Source organism: Apis mellifera, linkage group LG4 (assembly GCF_003254395.2).
Source record: "Apis mellifera strain DH4 linkage group LG4, Amel_HAv3.1, whole genome shotgun sequence".
NCBI classification, from domain to species: Eukaryota; Metazoa; Arthropoda; class Insecta; order Hymenoptera; family Apidae; genus Apis; species Apis mellifera.
In genome coordinates, this window is record NC_037641.1 from 12361951 (window position 1) to 12379036 (window position 17086).

The window sequence follows — 17086 nt, forward strand, 5'->3', positions numbered from 1 at the left end:
ATAAAAAAAATTATAAAAGTTATTAATTATTAATTATTTTAAGTCAAATAAAATGTTTTAATAAAATATAACTTTTTTTTTTCAGTATAAAAATATATTTATTATTTTATATTTATATAATTTGTTTTAATTAAAATAATACTTAGATTCTAATAATTAGGTTTGTTAAGATATGTTATTTCTCTTCCATATCTTTGATGTGTAGTCACTGTAAGACCGAAAGATGCGGCTTGTTCACGTATATATTTATCTTCTTCAGGTGTTAAACATTCAGGTAGCGGTTGTCTTAAGATTTGATTATCTTCAGAAAAAGCTTTACACATTTCGTACGCAGCTTTTTCGAAAGAAGAAAATTGTTTCTTTTCTTTTTCTTCAATTTTTAAACAATTTTTCCAAAGACGTTTTTCTATTTCCATGTATTTCCTTTGTTTTTCATTTGCCTAAAAATTATACATATTTTATATATATATATATATATATATATATATATATATATATATATATAATATATTTTCAAGGGCAATATGTATTATTTAATTTCATTAATTTACAATTCTAATTTCTTTAATAATTTCCATATTTTTAGGTTCCATTTTTAGAGCAAATTGCAATTTTTCCATTGCTTTAGAAAATTCTCCCATTTTCAATAATGCTCGTCCATGACTATAAAATAAATATAATAAATACAGTAGGTATTTTTTAAATACAGATATCTTCTAAAACTTATTTCAATACACGATACTTGAAATGAGTTTTAACTGTAGGTGTAGGTACTCTATTGCATGCACTACAAGCACGACGTGGCATATTTGCAATATTATAACAAACTGCAAGATTATTATAGCCTCTTGAAAGTAATTTGTTTACTTCGTCTTCCTCATCCTGATCTTTCAATTCTACTTCTTCCAACCATTGAAGTCCTTTTGAATATCTAAAAGTATATGACAATAATTATAATATTGTTATGAATACATATCATTAAAAAAAATTTTATTTTTTTTACTCTCTTATAGCCTGTTTCACTTTTTGTTTACTAAAACAGTCTTTGGCAGTGTTAAATTTAGCATTTACACTCTTAACAATATTTGGAAGTTGTTTTCTTTCTTCTGAAGATAAACATTTAATATTATCAACAGATCCATTATCTATATAATCAGTCAAATGTACAATAAATAGAATTTCTTCATTAGGAGGAATGCGAGGAGCACAACCATATTTTCCATATGCTAAATCCGGATGTATAATGAACATAGCTATTTCATGCTTTTGCATTGTTGTTATACCAATCTCTAAACCTGGTATTAACATGCCTTGATTAAGACGAAAAGTTTCTGCACCACCACGAGCAAAACTAGAATCAAATGGTTCATCCCTATATTCAAAATGTCCTATATATTTGATAGTAATTTGTGCATCATATGGCACAATAGGTCCAACACCTTTTTGTTTTATTAATTTCATAATCTATAAAATTAAGAAAAAGCATTTTTTTAAAAAAAATATATAATAATATACAATATACAATATACAAAAAACAATAAAAAAAAATTTACTTTTCCATTTCCAAAAATATCAGTCATATTAGTTTTTAATTGCTCAAAGCTAATACCACAAACTGTAATTTGCTTGTTTATATTAGCATCACTACAATCATCTTCATCTTCAAAATCATTCATATTTAAAAGATTTAATGCCTCTTCATTAGTTAATGGCAAATCTTCAGAATAAGCAAATTCTTCTTCATCAAAATTTTCATAATCATTTGTGATTTCAAGTACAAGTCCATCTTTCAATGTTAAATCTCTAAAAAAATATATTTTTGTATTATTTATAAAATATATTTTATAATAAAATCTTTGATATATATATATATATATATATATATATATATATATATATATATATATATATATATATATATATTTTAAAATATCGTAAAATCAATTTATATATATTTGTATACTTAAGGCTAAATCCATCTGAAGCATTTATGTATTTTGCCATCTTAATTGCTAATATTATTTAATTATTTTTACTAACACTAGCACTAAGATTTAAAATAATCTTTTTTCGCGATTTCTATCAAGATTAATTAAAATAATCTTTAAAAAAAAAATTTTCACGAGAAAATACCAATGTTATGTCTAACGTAAACACGCTTATGTATAATACGTTAATATATATAAACCACTTGCCAATATGCGAGACAAAATAATGACAACAAACTCGTTGCGGTCACGATTCGTTTGAAAATCACATGGTATAACATCACTTCCCCCACTATTAATTATTTTGTCCCGCATACCGGCAACTCTGTGTATGAATTCAAATTATATATTGCAATTATAAAATAATTTTATTTCTAGTATTTGATAATTAATAAATTTGTATATTATAAATAATAAAAATCCACCAAATAGAATATGAATAAAAGAACATTTTTGGATATTGATGATACAATATTAATGAAAAATCTTATTTTACCTGTGAGTGATAATAATTAGAATTATTTTATGTTGAAATTAATATATATAATATACATTTTTTATTTTCGTAGGAAAATAAATCAATTAATGATAAATTAATAAAACCTGATTCAAAACCTTTCTTTATCATTCAACCTATACCAGGTAATTCTTGATAATTTTTTTTAAAAATTAATATACAAAATACATAACCTTTATACATATATTATACATATTATAGGTATATGCGTAAAAACTAAAACTGATACTGGAGAAAAAATATTTCTAAATATTTGTATATCCGATAAAATTCCATCACCTGATGATATATCGGATGTAAAACTCTTTGAAATATTGTCTGAAGAAAATCCACAATTTGTTATACCTATGAGTATTGGAAGTGAAAGATTTGAATCTGATAAATGTAAATAAATTTCATAAAAAAATAATATTTAAAAATATCTAATTTCAAAAAATAATTTCAAAAAATTCTTAAAAAAATATTAATTTTATAGGTGGATCTCCTTGTGTAACATATGATGTTGTAATTAATACAACATATTTTGAAAAATGTCAAAAAAACAAAAATTTTTTATTATTCACAATATCAGTTATAATGGATGGTGTATCAAATAAATTTAACAAAATATTAAATACAGAAGATTATGTAATTCTAAAAAACCGCAAGGTATATTTATTTTATGATTATAGAAATATAAGATAAAATATACTTCAAAATAAATTATAATTATTTATCAATTTAGGTAATGGGAAAATTACAACAACACAGAATTGAAAATCGTGAACCACGAGTTCATACAGAAACTAAAAAAAAATTAATTGAAGAAATTAAAACTCCTATTTCAAATATTCATGAAAAACAAAAAAATATTTCTTCAGAAACTAATGTTATCTCAAAATTGGATTATGTTTTACTAAAACAATTTTTAGAAGGAACATCCATACATTTAATTGGTTTATTCCAAATACCTAAAGGAGTAAGATAATTAAAAGCTTTTTTTCAGTAAATAATATATATATATATATACATTTATTTATTTATTTAATATAGATTACGAGTAAAGAGATAGAAGTACTTCTTAATGAAGATCGTATTGTGATTATTATTGAGAAAACTGGTACCACATGTGATTTATCAATTCCATATATCATAAATATAGAATCTGTAAAATGTGTTTTAGACAGTAATTTCAGAGTAAGAATATTTTATAATTTTACATATATATATATATAAACATATTTTATAATAATATTACAATAATATATAATTTATTTATATTTTTAACAGGTACTGAGATTAGATATGCCAGTGAAAAAGGCTTTAGAGAATATTCAAAATAATTAATTCAAAATAATAAATAATTAATTCAATCAATCATTTTATTATAACGAAAAATATTGTAACATTTATTTATATTTTAAAAAAAAGTTAAAATATAAATTACACTATTTACTATTTCAATTGATTTTTTTTATTAACAAAACCACAATTTTAATATATATAAACAATAGAATTAGATCTAGATTAACAAATATAAAACAAGATTTGTATTTTTGGTATATAAAGTAATATAGAATATCTGACCAATATATTGTATGTCAATATAATAATGAATGTACAGGAACAAGCACTAATGTTGGAATGATTTTTATAGTGAACATATTCATTTCAATTTAAGCTATATTATACTATAAAAATCGTTTGAGAAACATTATTTCCATAATTAAAAAAAAATTTTATATCTCTGTGTAAAATGTTGGTCTTTCTATTCCAATCATGGTAAAAACATTTGGCAAGAGATATACTGTATTTACACCTATCATAAAACAAGTCATATATTTATGAAGTAAATCAATGAGAATCTTATTTTTATTTTCTGAATAATTTTCACTTTTCTTAATGTCCTTGGAATTAATTTTTAATATGGCACATATTGTTCCATAAATAAAGGATTTGCAGGCAGCTCTTGTTGCAAGAATGCTACAAAATCCAAGTATTGTTCTAAGTATCATGCAACCAAACATTGGATAAGATGGCCATATAATATCATATGGTGGTGATTTTGTAGGAGCTGACATTGATCCAATATTATAATTAAGCCATGCTCCTACATGAACTCCAGTAGTAACAGATACTACCATAGTAGTATCACCCCTAAAATAAAAAATTTATTATAACAATCAAAATAATATATTTATAAAATTATCATTTTATACCTGGTTGGTGTCCATTTTTTGCTGCATGGATAATAAACTATAACACCTATACTAAGGGCTATTAAAATTGCTAAAGCCCAAATATTTGTAAGAACATAATAATCTGTTATTTCCACTATAGGTACTAATGGAATCATTAATGCAATGGCTAATAATAAGCCTGCTAAGATATCTAATACTGTGTGCATACCCAAATAGAGTCTACTCATACACACAATTGTACACCTTTTAAATAAATGATAATAATTTTAAAATCATTTATTAATTTTAATCAATCTATTGTCAAAGAATAATATATCACTTACCATAGAGTTGCAATTGTCCAACCAATGGAAATAGGATAAATATATCTATTCATTGTAAATAATACTACACTGAATGGAATTGATATACCAATCATAGCATGAGTGGATGGCATTCCATATTCTTCCGACCATTTGTCTTGTAATCGAACTGCTGGAGGACAAGCAGGTCTTGCCCAACATATAATATCTTTTAATATTTGACCTACATACAAACTTTTATAATATAACTATAAAGTATTCAGAAATAAAATTATTAATATAAGATCTTATGAAATAATAACATACCTATTGTCATAACAATAGCCCATACTAAAACAACTCTTCTACCAACTGCACCATCAATATTCCAAAACCAAAAAGGTATAAATGTAGAATAAAATATTTCATCTCCTAATACTGTTCCAAATAAAAATAAATAATACCAAAAATAATTTGTTATGGTATAATTTGTATTATAAATGTTTGATGATTGTTTTTGTTTATCATCTGTATAAACATTTACATTAATTATCTTTTCCTCTGTTGCAGTATAACCATTTTCTTTTATTCCTTCAGATTTCAATAAAAAAATATTTGAATTCAGTTTAATATTTCGAGAATTAGTATCATGAATTTCTGATAATAAATTTTCTTTACAATATTCTTTCCGACTTTGCGTATAATGTATTTTTACACCAAAATATTTTTGTATTCTTGCCACTAAAGAAGCATCTTTCAAATATTCTATAACTTCTGACCACATAGTTTCTACATATAATTTACAAGTTTCATCGCCACAAAAACATTTTATTTATCGCAATATATATTAATATGGCAATAATAAATTTATAAAATTGTATAAGATTTTAATATATAAAAGAATTGTTAAAATGAAAATAATTGAATGTAAATCTATCACGTAAATGCTCACGTTAATTTATCGAATATTCGTAGAGTCATTTATAAGAAATTTTTATTTTTAATGTAATAGTTCAAAGTACACGTGTATTAAATAAATGTAAAATTGATGATATTGCCGTACATCATCTTAAAAGATGATATGTTTTACTATCTTCACAACACGTTACTATGCCATAAAGTAATTTATACATAGTTACAGAAAAGATGTTGCAATTTAAATCCGCCATATTCAAGAGAAACCAACAATTTTATGGCAGTTTTACAATCAAATCATATTTATATCTTAATGTAAAGAAGCATTAATATTTTTAATTATTGAAAACTAGGAAAGTAGAAAATGGAATAGTTTATATATTTGATAAAAAAACATTCTAATGCAAAAAGAAGTAATTTTTGTCCTTTTATTTAATAACCTATCTTTAACATCTTAATTGGGATCTTATATACAATAATAAAACTTATAAAATAAAATAGACCCACTTCCCATATATTACAATATATAAAATATACAATAAACAATACTATTTAAAAATACAATAAAAGAACATTTCGTAATTTTTTTTTCTATCAATGATATATATATATATATTATTAAATTATTAAATCATATATATGTATTATAATTATTTATATATATATATATATATATATATATATATGTGATTTAATAATTGAAATATTATTCGCAAAATGAATATTTATCACAGAAACATTTCAATTTAAAATTTAATCATTCATTATAGTTGATTTATTATTGAAACATTTGTCCAATAAGAGCAAAACTTTTTACAGCTAAAGAAACATCAGAAATATCAGAATTTGAATGAATATGTAAATCTGATGTGTTAACAGCATTTCCATTGGTAATATTCTGAGAATTTATCTTTTGAATATTATCAATATAACTTTTGCTATTTTGTGTATTCATGGAACTTGTATTATTTAGATACATTTGTGGTAATACTGTGATAATAGGAGTCACACTTGGTGAAGAAATATCAGATTCACAGTAAGCTTGCATACTTTGTGTTGAATTAGATTGATAGCTATTATATTGTGCTTTACATTTTTTCTCATGTACAAATAAACTACCAGAATGACTATATGCTGTACCACAAATTTTACAAGCATATGGTTTTTCTCCCGTATGCGTGAATTTATGCTCTTTCAGGTATTTTAATCTTCTAAATGATTTACCACACGTTTTACAATGATAATTTGCTTCTCCAGTATGTGTTGTAATATGTGCTTTAAGTGTACATGATTTGGCAAAAGCAGCACTACAGAAATGACAAACAAATGGTCTATCACCAGTATGAGTTCTTTCATGATTAATACAATTAGAATTTGATGTGAATCCTCTTCCACAATATTTGCAAACATGAGGCTTATAGCCTGTATGTGTTCTCATATGAAACATGAGACCTGTATTTTGCCTGAAAGTCTTGCTACATATATGACATAAAAATCGTTTAAAATTTACATCTTGTTGTTCTTTAGCACGTTCGTGAATTCTTATATGTTTCTGTAATTTAATTTCTTTTTCAAAGGATTTATTACATTCGTCACATCGAAATGGTTTTAATCTTTCATTTGGTTTATCTTGATTTTTTATTTTCTCATCACAAGTACACATTTTACCACATGTCAGACAGTTTTTTTCTCCTCCTCCATTATGCATACTCAATTGATGTTTTAATAAAGATTTTTTTGTATCATATGATTTTCCACAAATTTTACAAGGAAAACCCTTTTCTTCATTATCTGAATCAAGTTCCTCTCTAATCCAACTATTTATTAATTTAATAGCTGATTTATCATCACATGGTTTTTGTGTTTCTAATGATACTGCCTTTTCATCATGTCCATATCGATTCTTATGACTATTTAATCTATCTTGACGAAAAAATTTCATATTACATACATTGCAAACAAATTTTTTTTCAATATGAATTTGTATATGTTTTTGAAATGATTTTTCATTTGCGCAATGTTTAGTACAATAATTACATCGGTAAAGTGTTTCATGATTAAAAGAATCAATATTTTCAGCACTAATATCTGATAAATTTGAATTGGATTTTTTATCATTAGATTCTAATGTCTTTTTTTTATGGATATTTAAAATAATATTTTCATTAGTTATAAATTCTTCTTCTATTGCTTTTATATTTTTATTATTTTCAGCTTCAAAAATCTTCTTTTCTGGTTCAATATTTTCCAATTTTCTTTTATCTCTTATTTCCTTTAGAATGGAAAGAACTTCTTTTGGATTAGTTCTTTTATGAACATTTAAATGTCTTACCATAGTATCAGTTTTTCTAAAATTTCTATTACATATTTTACATAGTACTGGTTTAGGTTTTTCCTTAATCATATGCAATTTGCTATGCTGTATCAATTTATCAAGATGAAAAAAATGTTTGCTACATTTATCACATGTAAATCTTTTTTCATCATGAGTCAAAATATGTCTATCCAAAGATCTTTTGCTAGAATAGCATCTTGTGCATTTTGGACAAATATGAGAATCTTTTTTTTTAATATCTGTTGCATCATTATCCCATTTAACAGTTGTATTCTTTTTTATGTACTGCCTTTGTCTTTCCTTATGATTTTTTAAATTTTCTATAAATGTTACTCTTTTAAACATTGTCATTTTTTTTGTTCGATAAACTTCTCTTCCTGTAATATTTTTTTCATATTCTGTTTGTTTACATTTTATGTAACCATTTTGTTTATTTAAATTGCTATTAGATTCTTTATCTTCTACATATTTTGATTCATTAATCATTTCATTATCTTTTATATTTTTAGTATCTGAATTAACAATTATCATTGAATAAGGATTATAGCCCATTGCAGTTTCAATTTTAATTAAATCAGAAGTAAAAGAATAATCAGTTTGACAATATTGATCCTGATAAAAAAAAATATTAATAATTTTATGATCATGTTCTTTATTTACAAAATAAATATATACTTACTATTGTAGTCTTACATAAGTTAATATTATATATTTTTTCCACTTTACCATATAATTCTCTTAATTGGATATCAGATTGTTGACACTGTTGTCTTAATTCATGAGCATCATTAATTTTTAATATACATTTCATACAAATAGTGGAAGGTAAACCATCATTTTCTAATATCTGTTAAAAGAGACATATATTATGAAAAATGTAATGAAAAATATTTCAAGAGAAGAAAAGTATTGAAATTAAACTTACCTCTACACCACTGCACAAGCGAAGTTTTTCAGATAAATCAATTGTATCTTCGTCTATAGAATTACTTTGTTTAGCATTGAAAATGCATTGGTTATTTTGATTTGTTGCAAGACAAACGCGGCAAACATTGCCACTATCATTTGATAAAATTGATGTTTTATTTTCGATTTCCATTAGATATTAGTTAAACTAAGTGTTTAACTAGAAATATATTTATATATATTGTTTATAATCGTTGATGTATGATCATAATTTAGATATGATACAATAGCATTCACCATTACATACGCGTAATTTTTTTTTTTTTATATAAAAGTTCATCAGTGTTTCTGGTAGAGTTTCTATGACTGTAAAAACTCAAAGTTTTTTACAATACAATCATTATTTTAAAATAATAATCTTTCATTATATTATTCTTATTATTTTTTATATTATGATATATATTTTAAATTCATCTTTAAAAATAAAATATCAATAAAAACGAAAAATACAAATAAGTACTAGTCTAATCATTTCACTTGTTCGTGACATAAGCAACTATGATAAATAGTAAATATTAAATGCACAAATAACGATTTAAGACATTAGAGTATTAAAAAAGTTTATGCTATAAAAACAATTGTTTTACATTATACGTGTAAATAAATGGAGAACTTACCAGCAAAAAGAAGTTATGAAGATGATGATACTACATCGAATTCGAAAGAAAGAAAAAAGCTTAATACTAGTCGGTACTTAACCTATGACGTTTTAAGAATTGTATTTAAATATTTGAATGGAATGGAACTATCGAACGCTTCAATGGTTTGCAGGTGTGGAAACGTTCATTATTTATATAAAGTTCTTATATTTTAAATGAAAGAAAAATTATTTATTCGTCGTAGAAGTCTACCCAGTCGAGAGATAAACATTTAACAAAAGTATATCTTTATTTATTAAATTTTTAATAATTTTTAATAAATATTACGAAATTTTATCATATTATTTCTATGATATCAGTATTCTCGCAATTCACAAAATACGCTAATGTATAGCGCTTTTTTTGCATTTCAGATCTTGGTTAGAAGTGGCAAATGATGAAAAACGAACAAGGGGGGGTCCTATCTGTTTTATAGAAAATTTAGAAATGGGTGTAGAATATTTTAATATTCAAATTACCGAAAAATTAAGAATCAAGCCAACATTAGGATTAATATTTAAAGCTCCACGTAGATTATATAGTAAACAAGGTATATTATTTATATTATATTTTAATTCTTTTATATTTTAGGATAGTTTTAAATATAAGTATAAAATATAAAAAATAAGTATAAAATATATTATATTAAATAAATATAAAAGATAGCCTTAAATATATATATATATATATATATATTAGTTTTAATAAAATATATATAATATTTAATGAATAATTATATTTAATTTTATAAAGATTGCCATTGTAAAATACTTCCAAAAAATTGTGATGCAATAACACTTGCCACATTTGGTATACTTATCAATGATAAAGAAATGGAAAGTGCTTTAGATAATATTGTATGTGCATTTTTACCTGAAATACCAGATGTAACAATCACAATTGTTGCATTTTCAAAATATAAGGTACAACATTATAGACGAATGAAAAAAGCTCTTAGCAGACATGGAGCTAATGGATCTAAATGTCTTTTATTATTTTGTAATCAAAGAGGTCGTGCTTTAGCACAAACAGCTGCAGGAGAATTACAATTATGGTAAAATTCTAAATAATATCTAATATATAATTTTATATATAATTATAAGATAATCTTGTTTTTTTTTTATATTTAGTAACAAAACAGTTAAACCTTCTGTATGGGGAGGTGTAGTTAAGGATTTATATGTGTATAATTCAAAAAATCCTACAAGTGATGATTATGTTCGATTTGCATTTTGTGTTGGAATTACTATAGTTGGATCAGTAGATTCATGGTCTATAGTTATGGATGAAAGTTATAAAACTAAAGAATTAGTTGAACAGAGATTAAAATTGTTTAAAAGTCATATTTCTCTAAAAAAACATTCCATGGGTTTTATGTTTGCGTGTTGTGAACGTGGAGAAAATATGTTTAATGAACGAAATGTGGAATCATCTATTTTCAAAAAATTATTTCCAGACATACCATTAGTAGGATGTTTTGGTGATGGAGAATTCGGAGAAACTACAATACCAACTAGTAAATATCCTTTATTATGATAATATTATTATAATGGAAAACTAAATAATTTTATTATATATTTTTTTCAGAAAGTTTTAATGATAAAAAAAATTTCTGGTACCACGAGAGATCAACCGTTTTTTTGATAATTACTTATGGTTAAAATTCATAATCTATAATAAACAAAAATCTGAATCTCTTTAAAATTAATTGAGATAATATCTTTGAATTAAAACGTATATGATATACGTGAAATCGCGAACTATAATATACAAAGTCTACAAGTGTGATTTAATTGTGAGAAAAAAATGTGTTTTGTAACGATTTATGTTAATATATTTTACGTTCGTATAAATCATTTTATATTTCTCTTTAATTTACTTCGTAAAAAAAAGAAATCTTTTTGCTTTTTATTTATCTTAAAAGAAATGGATGGCTTCCTGAATAATGAATAAAACAATTTAAAAATGATTATCAGTATGGAGAACGACAATTCTATTTAATATCACATATGCGTTACTGTTTCAACGCGATAATATGAAAATACTAAGCATATCCAACAGATAAGTGGGTAAAAATCTACACTTTTTTGAATACAATTATAATGTTTAAGGCATTGTTAAACAACCACTTGATAGTATTTCCGCACATCCGAGATTGGAATAAAGATAAAATAAAGGAAACTAGGCCATGTAAGAGATTGTTTATATTTATGTGATATTGTGAGGGTTTATAAAAAGGTTGTTTTAAAATTTTCGTCACCTAAGTAAGACAACTAGGATTTATAAGTATTTCCGTATTGAAAATTTTTTTATCGCATATGAGTTTTTAATTTTTTTAATATCAAATAGTGTCTTTAAATGTAAAACAATGATTACACTAAATGTATTGATATATTTCATAGTATTAGTTTTTTTATTTAATTTTACGATTTCCAAAACATGGAATAGTAATTTGCAACAAAGATACGATGGATATGGTCGGGATTGGATTTTTATGCCTGATGGAAATGATCAACCGCAGGTTGCAGTACTAAAACGCACAGAAGATGAACGAGACATTTTTGATGAATCAGAAATATCTTTTATTCTTTATACTAGGTATTTATAATTTATAATTTAAATATTTATAAAAATATATATAAATCTTTTTTGAAATGTAAATATATTTTAAGATATGGTTCTAAAAATGGTACTCAGTTATATACGAACGATACAAAAGGACTACAAAATTCTAATTTTGATCCATCTCGACAAACGAAGTTTATAACGCATGGATGGAAATCGAGTGCAATGAGTACTAATATCGCCAATTTGAAAGATGGTATTACAACAATAAAAATTTGAAAATGTAATTTAATGTAAAATCTATACATATTTCACAATTTTTTATAATTATATAGAATATTTAAAATATAATGATTACAATATCATTATGGTTGATTGGCAACCTTTGGCTGCAAGCACATTTTATCTTGGACCAATACAAAATACAAAACTGGTAGGAAAAGTAGCTGCTAAATTTATCGATTTTTTAGCTGCAGAAACAGGTCTTGAAACTGAAAATATTCATTTTCTTGGTATACAATATTATTAATTTGAATTAAAAATATTATTATAGTTTTTTATATTTTGATTATTATTATACAAAGGGCATTCTCTTGGAGCGCATGTAGCTGGTAATACAGGAAGTTCAATAACTTCTGGTCATTTAGGAAGAATAACAGGTTTAGATCCTGCTTCGCCTGGATTTCATTTATTTACATCCAATAAAACTCGATTAGATTCTTCAGATGCAATATTTGTAGATATTATTCATTCTTGTGGTGGAATTTTAGGATTTCTACAACCTTTAGGTAATGTAGATTTCTATCCAAATGCAGGAACACCTATTCAACCTGGCTGCTGTTGTATTCCAGAAATAATAGGTAATATATAATTTATATATTTAGTAATAAATACATCTACATATATGATTCCATTTACATAGAGGCATGTAGTCACACTCGAGCGACTATATATTTTACCGAAAGTATTAATTCTAAAACTCAATTTGTGGCGAATAAATGCGATACATGGAATCAATTTATGCGAGGAAATTGCAATTATTCCAAAACTACATTGATGGGAGAATATGTTGATAAAATGGCTACTGGAAGTTATTTTCTTGAAACAGGATCTGAACCTCCTTATGCTATATCAAAAGAAATAATTGATAATATGATTTAAAAAAATTATTAATATTTTAAAATGAATATAGGTAAGTAAAACTTATTATAGAATAAAATATATGAATTTAATGAAAATAATTTTATATGCAACATATTTAATATAAAATAATTTTAATAAATAATAATTACATTATATAACATTTGATATACAACAAACTTCATGCATTGTCAACTTTCCAATAATTATTTTGAATATTGATATTTTATCTTATCTACAAAATATGTATTAATTTGATGTAACTAGTAATAGCCAATTGCTTCAGGAATGATTTAATATCCTTAAATTGGTTTGTATAATAAAGTTGTAACATATTTTTTGCGGTAACGGTGTGTCGCAGATAAAACCATTACACTGTCTTTAATGCTTAAAGCATACAAATGATTTAACATAACATGATTTGGTTCTGGTAAAAGTGTTGGTTCACACTGAAATTAACATTAATAAAAATTTGTATATTAGTAAATTCTTTAGTAAATTAAAATATATATTTTTGTATATTTACTTACAGATAAAGGAGTGTCCTTATTAAGAATAACTTGAAGTAAATGTGGTGGCAATATTGGTGGACCAGCAACTTTCTCCCAAGGTTTATGAGGAGGAATTTCTTGTCCATATTCTGTCTGTGCGCTACTTGTAACACCTTCACTATCTTTTGCAAGAGCTTGGAAAACTTCAAAATCAGATTTTCTTACAGATACTAAATTATTTTTGGAACCCATACCATTATCAACAATTTTCTATAATATAAAAAATTTCAATTAAAACATATATGAATCAGAGAATATTTTAATGTCACTTAAAATTAATAATAAAATAATTTCTTACAATATCTGGATCATGTCTCCATTCACCATCAACAAAAAACTTATATTGATGTTCTCCTTCTGGCAAATCAATAATTGTAACAAAATCACCATGACTTTTAACCATTGGTAATGTCTTCCATCCAGTAAAAGTTCCACTGATATAAACTTGTTTACCACCTCCTTCCCATTTAAAAACTGTTGGTAATACTTTACTATCTGTTACTTTAGTACCTTCAGATACTGTATTTGAACGAGGACGTTGAGAAGTAAAATCATCTCCATCTTGATGAGTGTTAGTCTATTATTGATAGAAAAAACAAAAATTTTTTAAACAGAATTCTCTTCATACTTTTATATTTTATTTAATATAATGAACTGATTATTGAATATAATGAAATATAATTAAAAATACTTTAGCAAAATAAGGTTCTTCTTCTTCATGAGATGATTGGAAAACTAATTTTTGACTTGGTTTTTTATCAAAAACAAAAGCTTGGCCTTCCTTCCCTGGTGAAGGTGGAGGATATTCTTTAACATGACGATGCTCTCTATTTGTATTACTTGTGTGGTGATGTCCAACTGGCTGATTACTTCCAGCATTACCCATTATCAAACTGTTGTCACAAAAAAAATTAAAATCACGACAAAAGTTAATTTGACACGAATCATTGATAAAATATGTAATAAAATATATGTATGCTCAACCTGTCTTTTAAATCACTTGTTTTGTTTACAAAAATCTAAATTTCAAGAAATTATATCCTATTGAAATACGATTACGATTTAATTTTAGATTAACACTATTTGTTACTTTATTTTCATTAATGTCCTTTAATTGGAACATATGTTATTTATAAGCTACAAATCAAGCACAATAAAAACTCAAAAAATTATATGATAAAAATAATAATTTCATTAGATTTGACTAAAAATGGCTGCCACACTTGTTGAAAATTTACTTATCGACATAAGTGAATATTGAACCACAGATGAAGTATAGAATAGACATGATATGCAATACTTTTTTATGTCACAGAAATATTAATTACCTGATTTTTTTATTATTTTTTTGTCATATGTGATATTATCATTCAATATAAAAAATAATTATAGCATCAGAAGCTGTTATTTTTTCATTATACTTACGAATATTTACGAATATAGCAATATAATAAGCTGCTAAGTTTTTTTGACACGAGTGATAGTTTATTTTTTAAATATTGCGATAATGAAATTAATTACTTTTTTGAGTTTTTTTTTGTTCTTTTTATATTTACACTTGAGGTTACCAATATGTATTACTCAATTTAGTTACTATTTTATTATATTTAATTATAATTTTAATTTTATACACTTGTTTCATGGTCTTGATTTTTATTTCTTCAAATCATTGTTTTATTATTAGAGTATTGAAAAATAATTTTCTTATATATTAGGTAACATTTTATTTTTTTTCATAAAAATAAGTAGAATATATATTAAATATTTTTTACTGAAATTATGAAACGAATACATATATATAATATTATAATTAGTTATAATTATAATTAATTTATTTCATAAAATTAAGTTAAATTAATAATAAAAAATTTATATTAAATTATATTAGAGATTTAAAAATTTTTTTTAAATCTTTAAATATATCTATTTGTAATATATATAATATATATTACATTATATTTGTTTTTATATTTTATCTGTATCATGTCTATATTATTTATTATCTATTTTTTCAACATAAAAAAATTTCTTATTAATTTTCAATTCTCACAAAATTAGAAATCTATATTCATGTTTCAATTTATCGAATTATCGAAATATATTCTCCTAATTTGTAATTCGATCAATCAAAATCATCATACAATAATCTATCAACGAAGTTATCATAATATCGATAATTATCATGTTTAGGCAATTAATGTGTTATTTTTCCTTCAAATATTAATTTATTTATCTTTTGCACAATATTTATTTCCATAGTAATTTTTTATTGTTCACACATTAATATATATAATTTCTTATTTTAATTTTCTTGCGGTTAAATTTTTCTTTTCTTATTTTTTTATTTAATTGTTAAAGCAAATAGGTCACATTGTATTTTTTTAACATAAAATTTTTGTTTGATTATTGTTTTATTTTAATTATATAATTTATATGTTTAATTAAATATTTTTACTTTTTTTTATATAGATCATTAGTTAATTCCTTATATTATAATTTCAAAGGCGAGAAAAATTTCAACATAGATGAAAAAACGATAAAGCTTAATTTTGATTGCGCACAATTAGAACTCACGCTTAAAATATTTTTTTTTTTTTAATTATACGATAGTAAATATTTTAATTTTCGCGCGGATATGAAATAAGAAACCGCACTGTTCTAATCAATCAAAAAGCTGCTAAGTCGCGAAGACGAATCAATGCGCATCATAATGCGCATATCATCAGTCTATGATCGAAAATTGTGATTATAGGTTGTGTTCCATCAATTGAGACGTGTAATTATATAAGATTTTTATTGATAGATTATTGTATTATGATTATTTAAGCTTATATAATCAAAGATTATTAATATAGTAATTAAGATAATGTTTTAAACTCGTCATCTATGCATATTATTATTTGATTGGAATTTTGAAAGCGGGATAGTTTCGAAAATAATAATTTTTGTACGTGCTAATGAATAATTAATCTGATTACATTTATGCGAATGTAAAATTTTAAACATAATT

At 23.8% G+C, this 17086-nt stretch overlaps 6 protein-coding genes across 16 annotated transcripts; 2 read left to right on the top strand and 4 right to left on the bottom strand.

Moving 5' to 3' along the window:
* Nucleotides 1-72: 72 nt before the first annotated feature.
* LOC113218709 (inactive peptidyl-prolyl cis-trans isomerase shutdown) lies at nucleotides 73-2281 on the bottom strand. Of its 4 annotated transcripts, none has more exons than XM_026439994.1 (6): nucleotides 2196-2281; nucleotides 1554-1803; nucleotides 1004-1464; nucleotides 743-931; nucleotides 552-663; nucleotides 73-440 (listed from the first exon to the last, which is right to left on the bottom strand). In XM_026439994.1, exons 2-6 carry the CDS (start codon nucleotides 1674-1676, stop codon nucleotides 150-152), a joined length of 1176 nt encoding a protein of 391 aa, XP_026295779.1. In that variant the 5' UTR covers nucleotides 1677-1803; nucleotides 2196-2281; the 3' UTR covers nucleotides 73-149. The 4 variants fall into 4 exon arrangements, with proteins under 4 accessions (XP_026295779.1, XP_026295778.1, XP_026295780.1 ...); XM_026439993.1 differs by having other exon boundaries at nucleotides 1964-2205; XM_026439995.1 differs by lacking the exon at nucleotides 2196-2281 and adding an exon at nucleotides 2134-2154.
* A 32-nt stretch (nucleotides 2282-2313) lies between these two features.
* On the top strand, nucleotides 2314-3948 carry PIH1D1 (PIH1 domain containing 1). Of its 2 annotated transcripts, NM_001206970.1 has the most exon segments (7): nucleotides 2314-2486; nucleotides 2558-2630; nucleotides 2707-2889; nucleotides 2981-3153; nucleotides 3230-3463; nucleotides 3538-3681; nucleotides 3775-3948. In NM_001206970.1, coding segments are annotated over 7 exon segments (927 nt in total). In that variant the 5' UTR covers nucleotides 2314-2423; the 3' UTR covers nucleotides 3832-3948.
* LOC726784 (sphingosine-1-phosphate phosphatase 1) lies at nucleotides 3855-6117 on the bottom strand. The gene is made up of 4 exons (XM_001122506.5): nucleotides 5294-6117; nucleotides 5009-5210; nucleotides 4704-4928; nucleotides 3855-4641 (listed from the first exon to the last, which is right to left on the bottom strand). Exons 1-4 carry the CDS (start codon nucleotides 5748-5750, stop codon nucleotides 4224-4226), a joined length of 1302 nt encoding a protein of 433 aa, XP_001122506.2. The 5' UTR covers nucleotides 5751-6117; the 3' UTR covers nucleotides 3855-4223.
* Nucleotides 6118-6586: 469 nt separating this feature from the next.
* On the bottom strand, nucleotides 6587-9315 carry LOC100578482 (zinc finger protein 629-like). Of its 2 annotated transcripts, none has more exons than XM_026439893.1 (3): nucleotides 9142-9277; nucleotides 8910-9063; nucleotides 6587-8828 (listed from the first exon to the last, which is right to left on the bottom strand). In XM_026439893.1, the coding sequence occupies exons 2-3, from the start codon at nucleotides 8943-8945 to the stop codon at nucleotides 6660-6662; spliced, it is 2205 nt and encodes a 734-aa protein (XP_026295678.1). In that variant the 5' UTR covers nucleotides 8946-9063; nucleotides 9142-9277; the 3' UTR covers nucleotides 6587-6659.
* Nucleotides 9316-9651: 336 nt separating this feature from the next.
* On the top strand, nucleotides 9652-14317 carry LOC726817 (pancreatic triacylglycerol lipase). 4 transcript variants are annotated; one of them, XM_016911881.2, is made up of 7 exons: nucleotides 11728-12010; nucleotides 12269-12418; nucleotides 12493-12641; nucleotides 12721-12897; nucleotides 12970-13245; nucleotides 13308-13577; nucleotides 14058-14317. In XM_016911881.2, exons 2-6 carry the CDS (start codon nucleotides 12315-12317, stop codon nucleotides 13544-13546), a joined length of 945 nt encoding a protein of 314 aa, XP_016767370.2. In that variant the 5' UTR covers nucleotides 11728-12010; nucleotides 12269-12314; the 3' UTR covers nucleotides 13547-13577; nucleotides 14058-14317. The 4 variants fall into 4 exon arrangements, 2 of the variants coding, with proteins under 2 accessions (XP_016767370.2, XP_006567189.2); XR_001702795.2 differs by lacking the exons at nucleotides 13308-13577; nucleotides 14058-14317 and adding exons at nucleotides 9652-9953; nucleotides 10195-10370; nucleotides 10574-10874; nucleotides 10951-11336 and having other exon boundaries at nucleotides 11408-12418; nucleotides 12493-13004; XR_001702796.2 differs by lacking the exons at nucleotides 13308-13577; nucleotides 14058-14317 and adding exons at nucleotides 9703-10061; nucleotides 10195-10370; nucleotides 10574-10874; nucleotides 10951-11336 and having other exon boundaries at nucleotides 11408-12418; nucleotides 12493-13004.
* Nucleotides 13710-15653, bottom strand: LOC409662 (5'-AMP-activated protein kinase subunit beta-2). Of its 3 annotated transcripts, none has more exons than XM_393160.7 (5): nucleotides 15502-15653; nucleotides 14768-14969; nucleotides 14375-14653; nucleotides 14056-14286; nucleotides 13710-13974 (listed from the first exon to the last, which is right to left on the bottom strand). In XM_393160.7, exons 2-5 carry the CDS (start codon nucleotides 14960-14962, stop codon nucleotides 13828-13830), a joined length of 852 nt encoding a protein of 283 aa, XP_393160.1. In that variant the 5' UTR covers nucleotides 14963-14969; nucleotides 15502-15653; the 3' UTR covers nucleotides 13710-13827. The 3 variants fall into 3 exon arrangements, with proteins under 3 accessions (XP_393160.1, XP_006567191.1, XP_006567190.1); XM_006567128.3 differs by having other exon boundaries at nucleotides 15405-15620; XM_006567127.3 differs by lacking the exon at nucleotides 15502-15653 and adding an exon at nucleotides 15061-15331.
* Between the last annotated feature and the right edge of the window lie 1433 nt (nucleotides 15654-17086).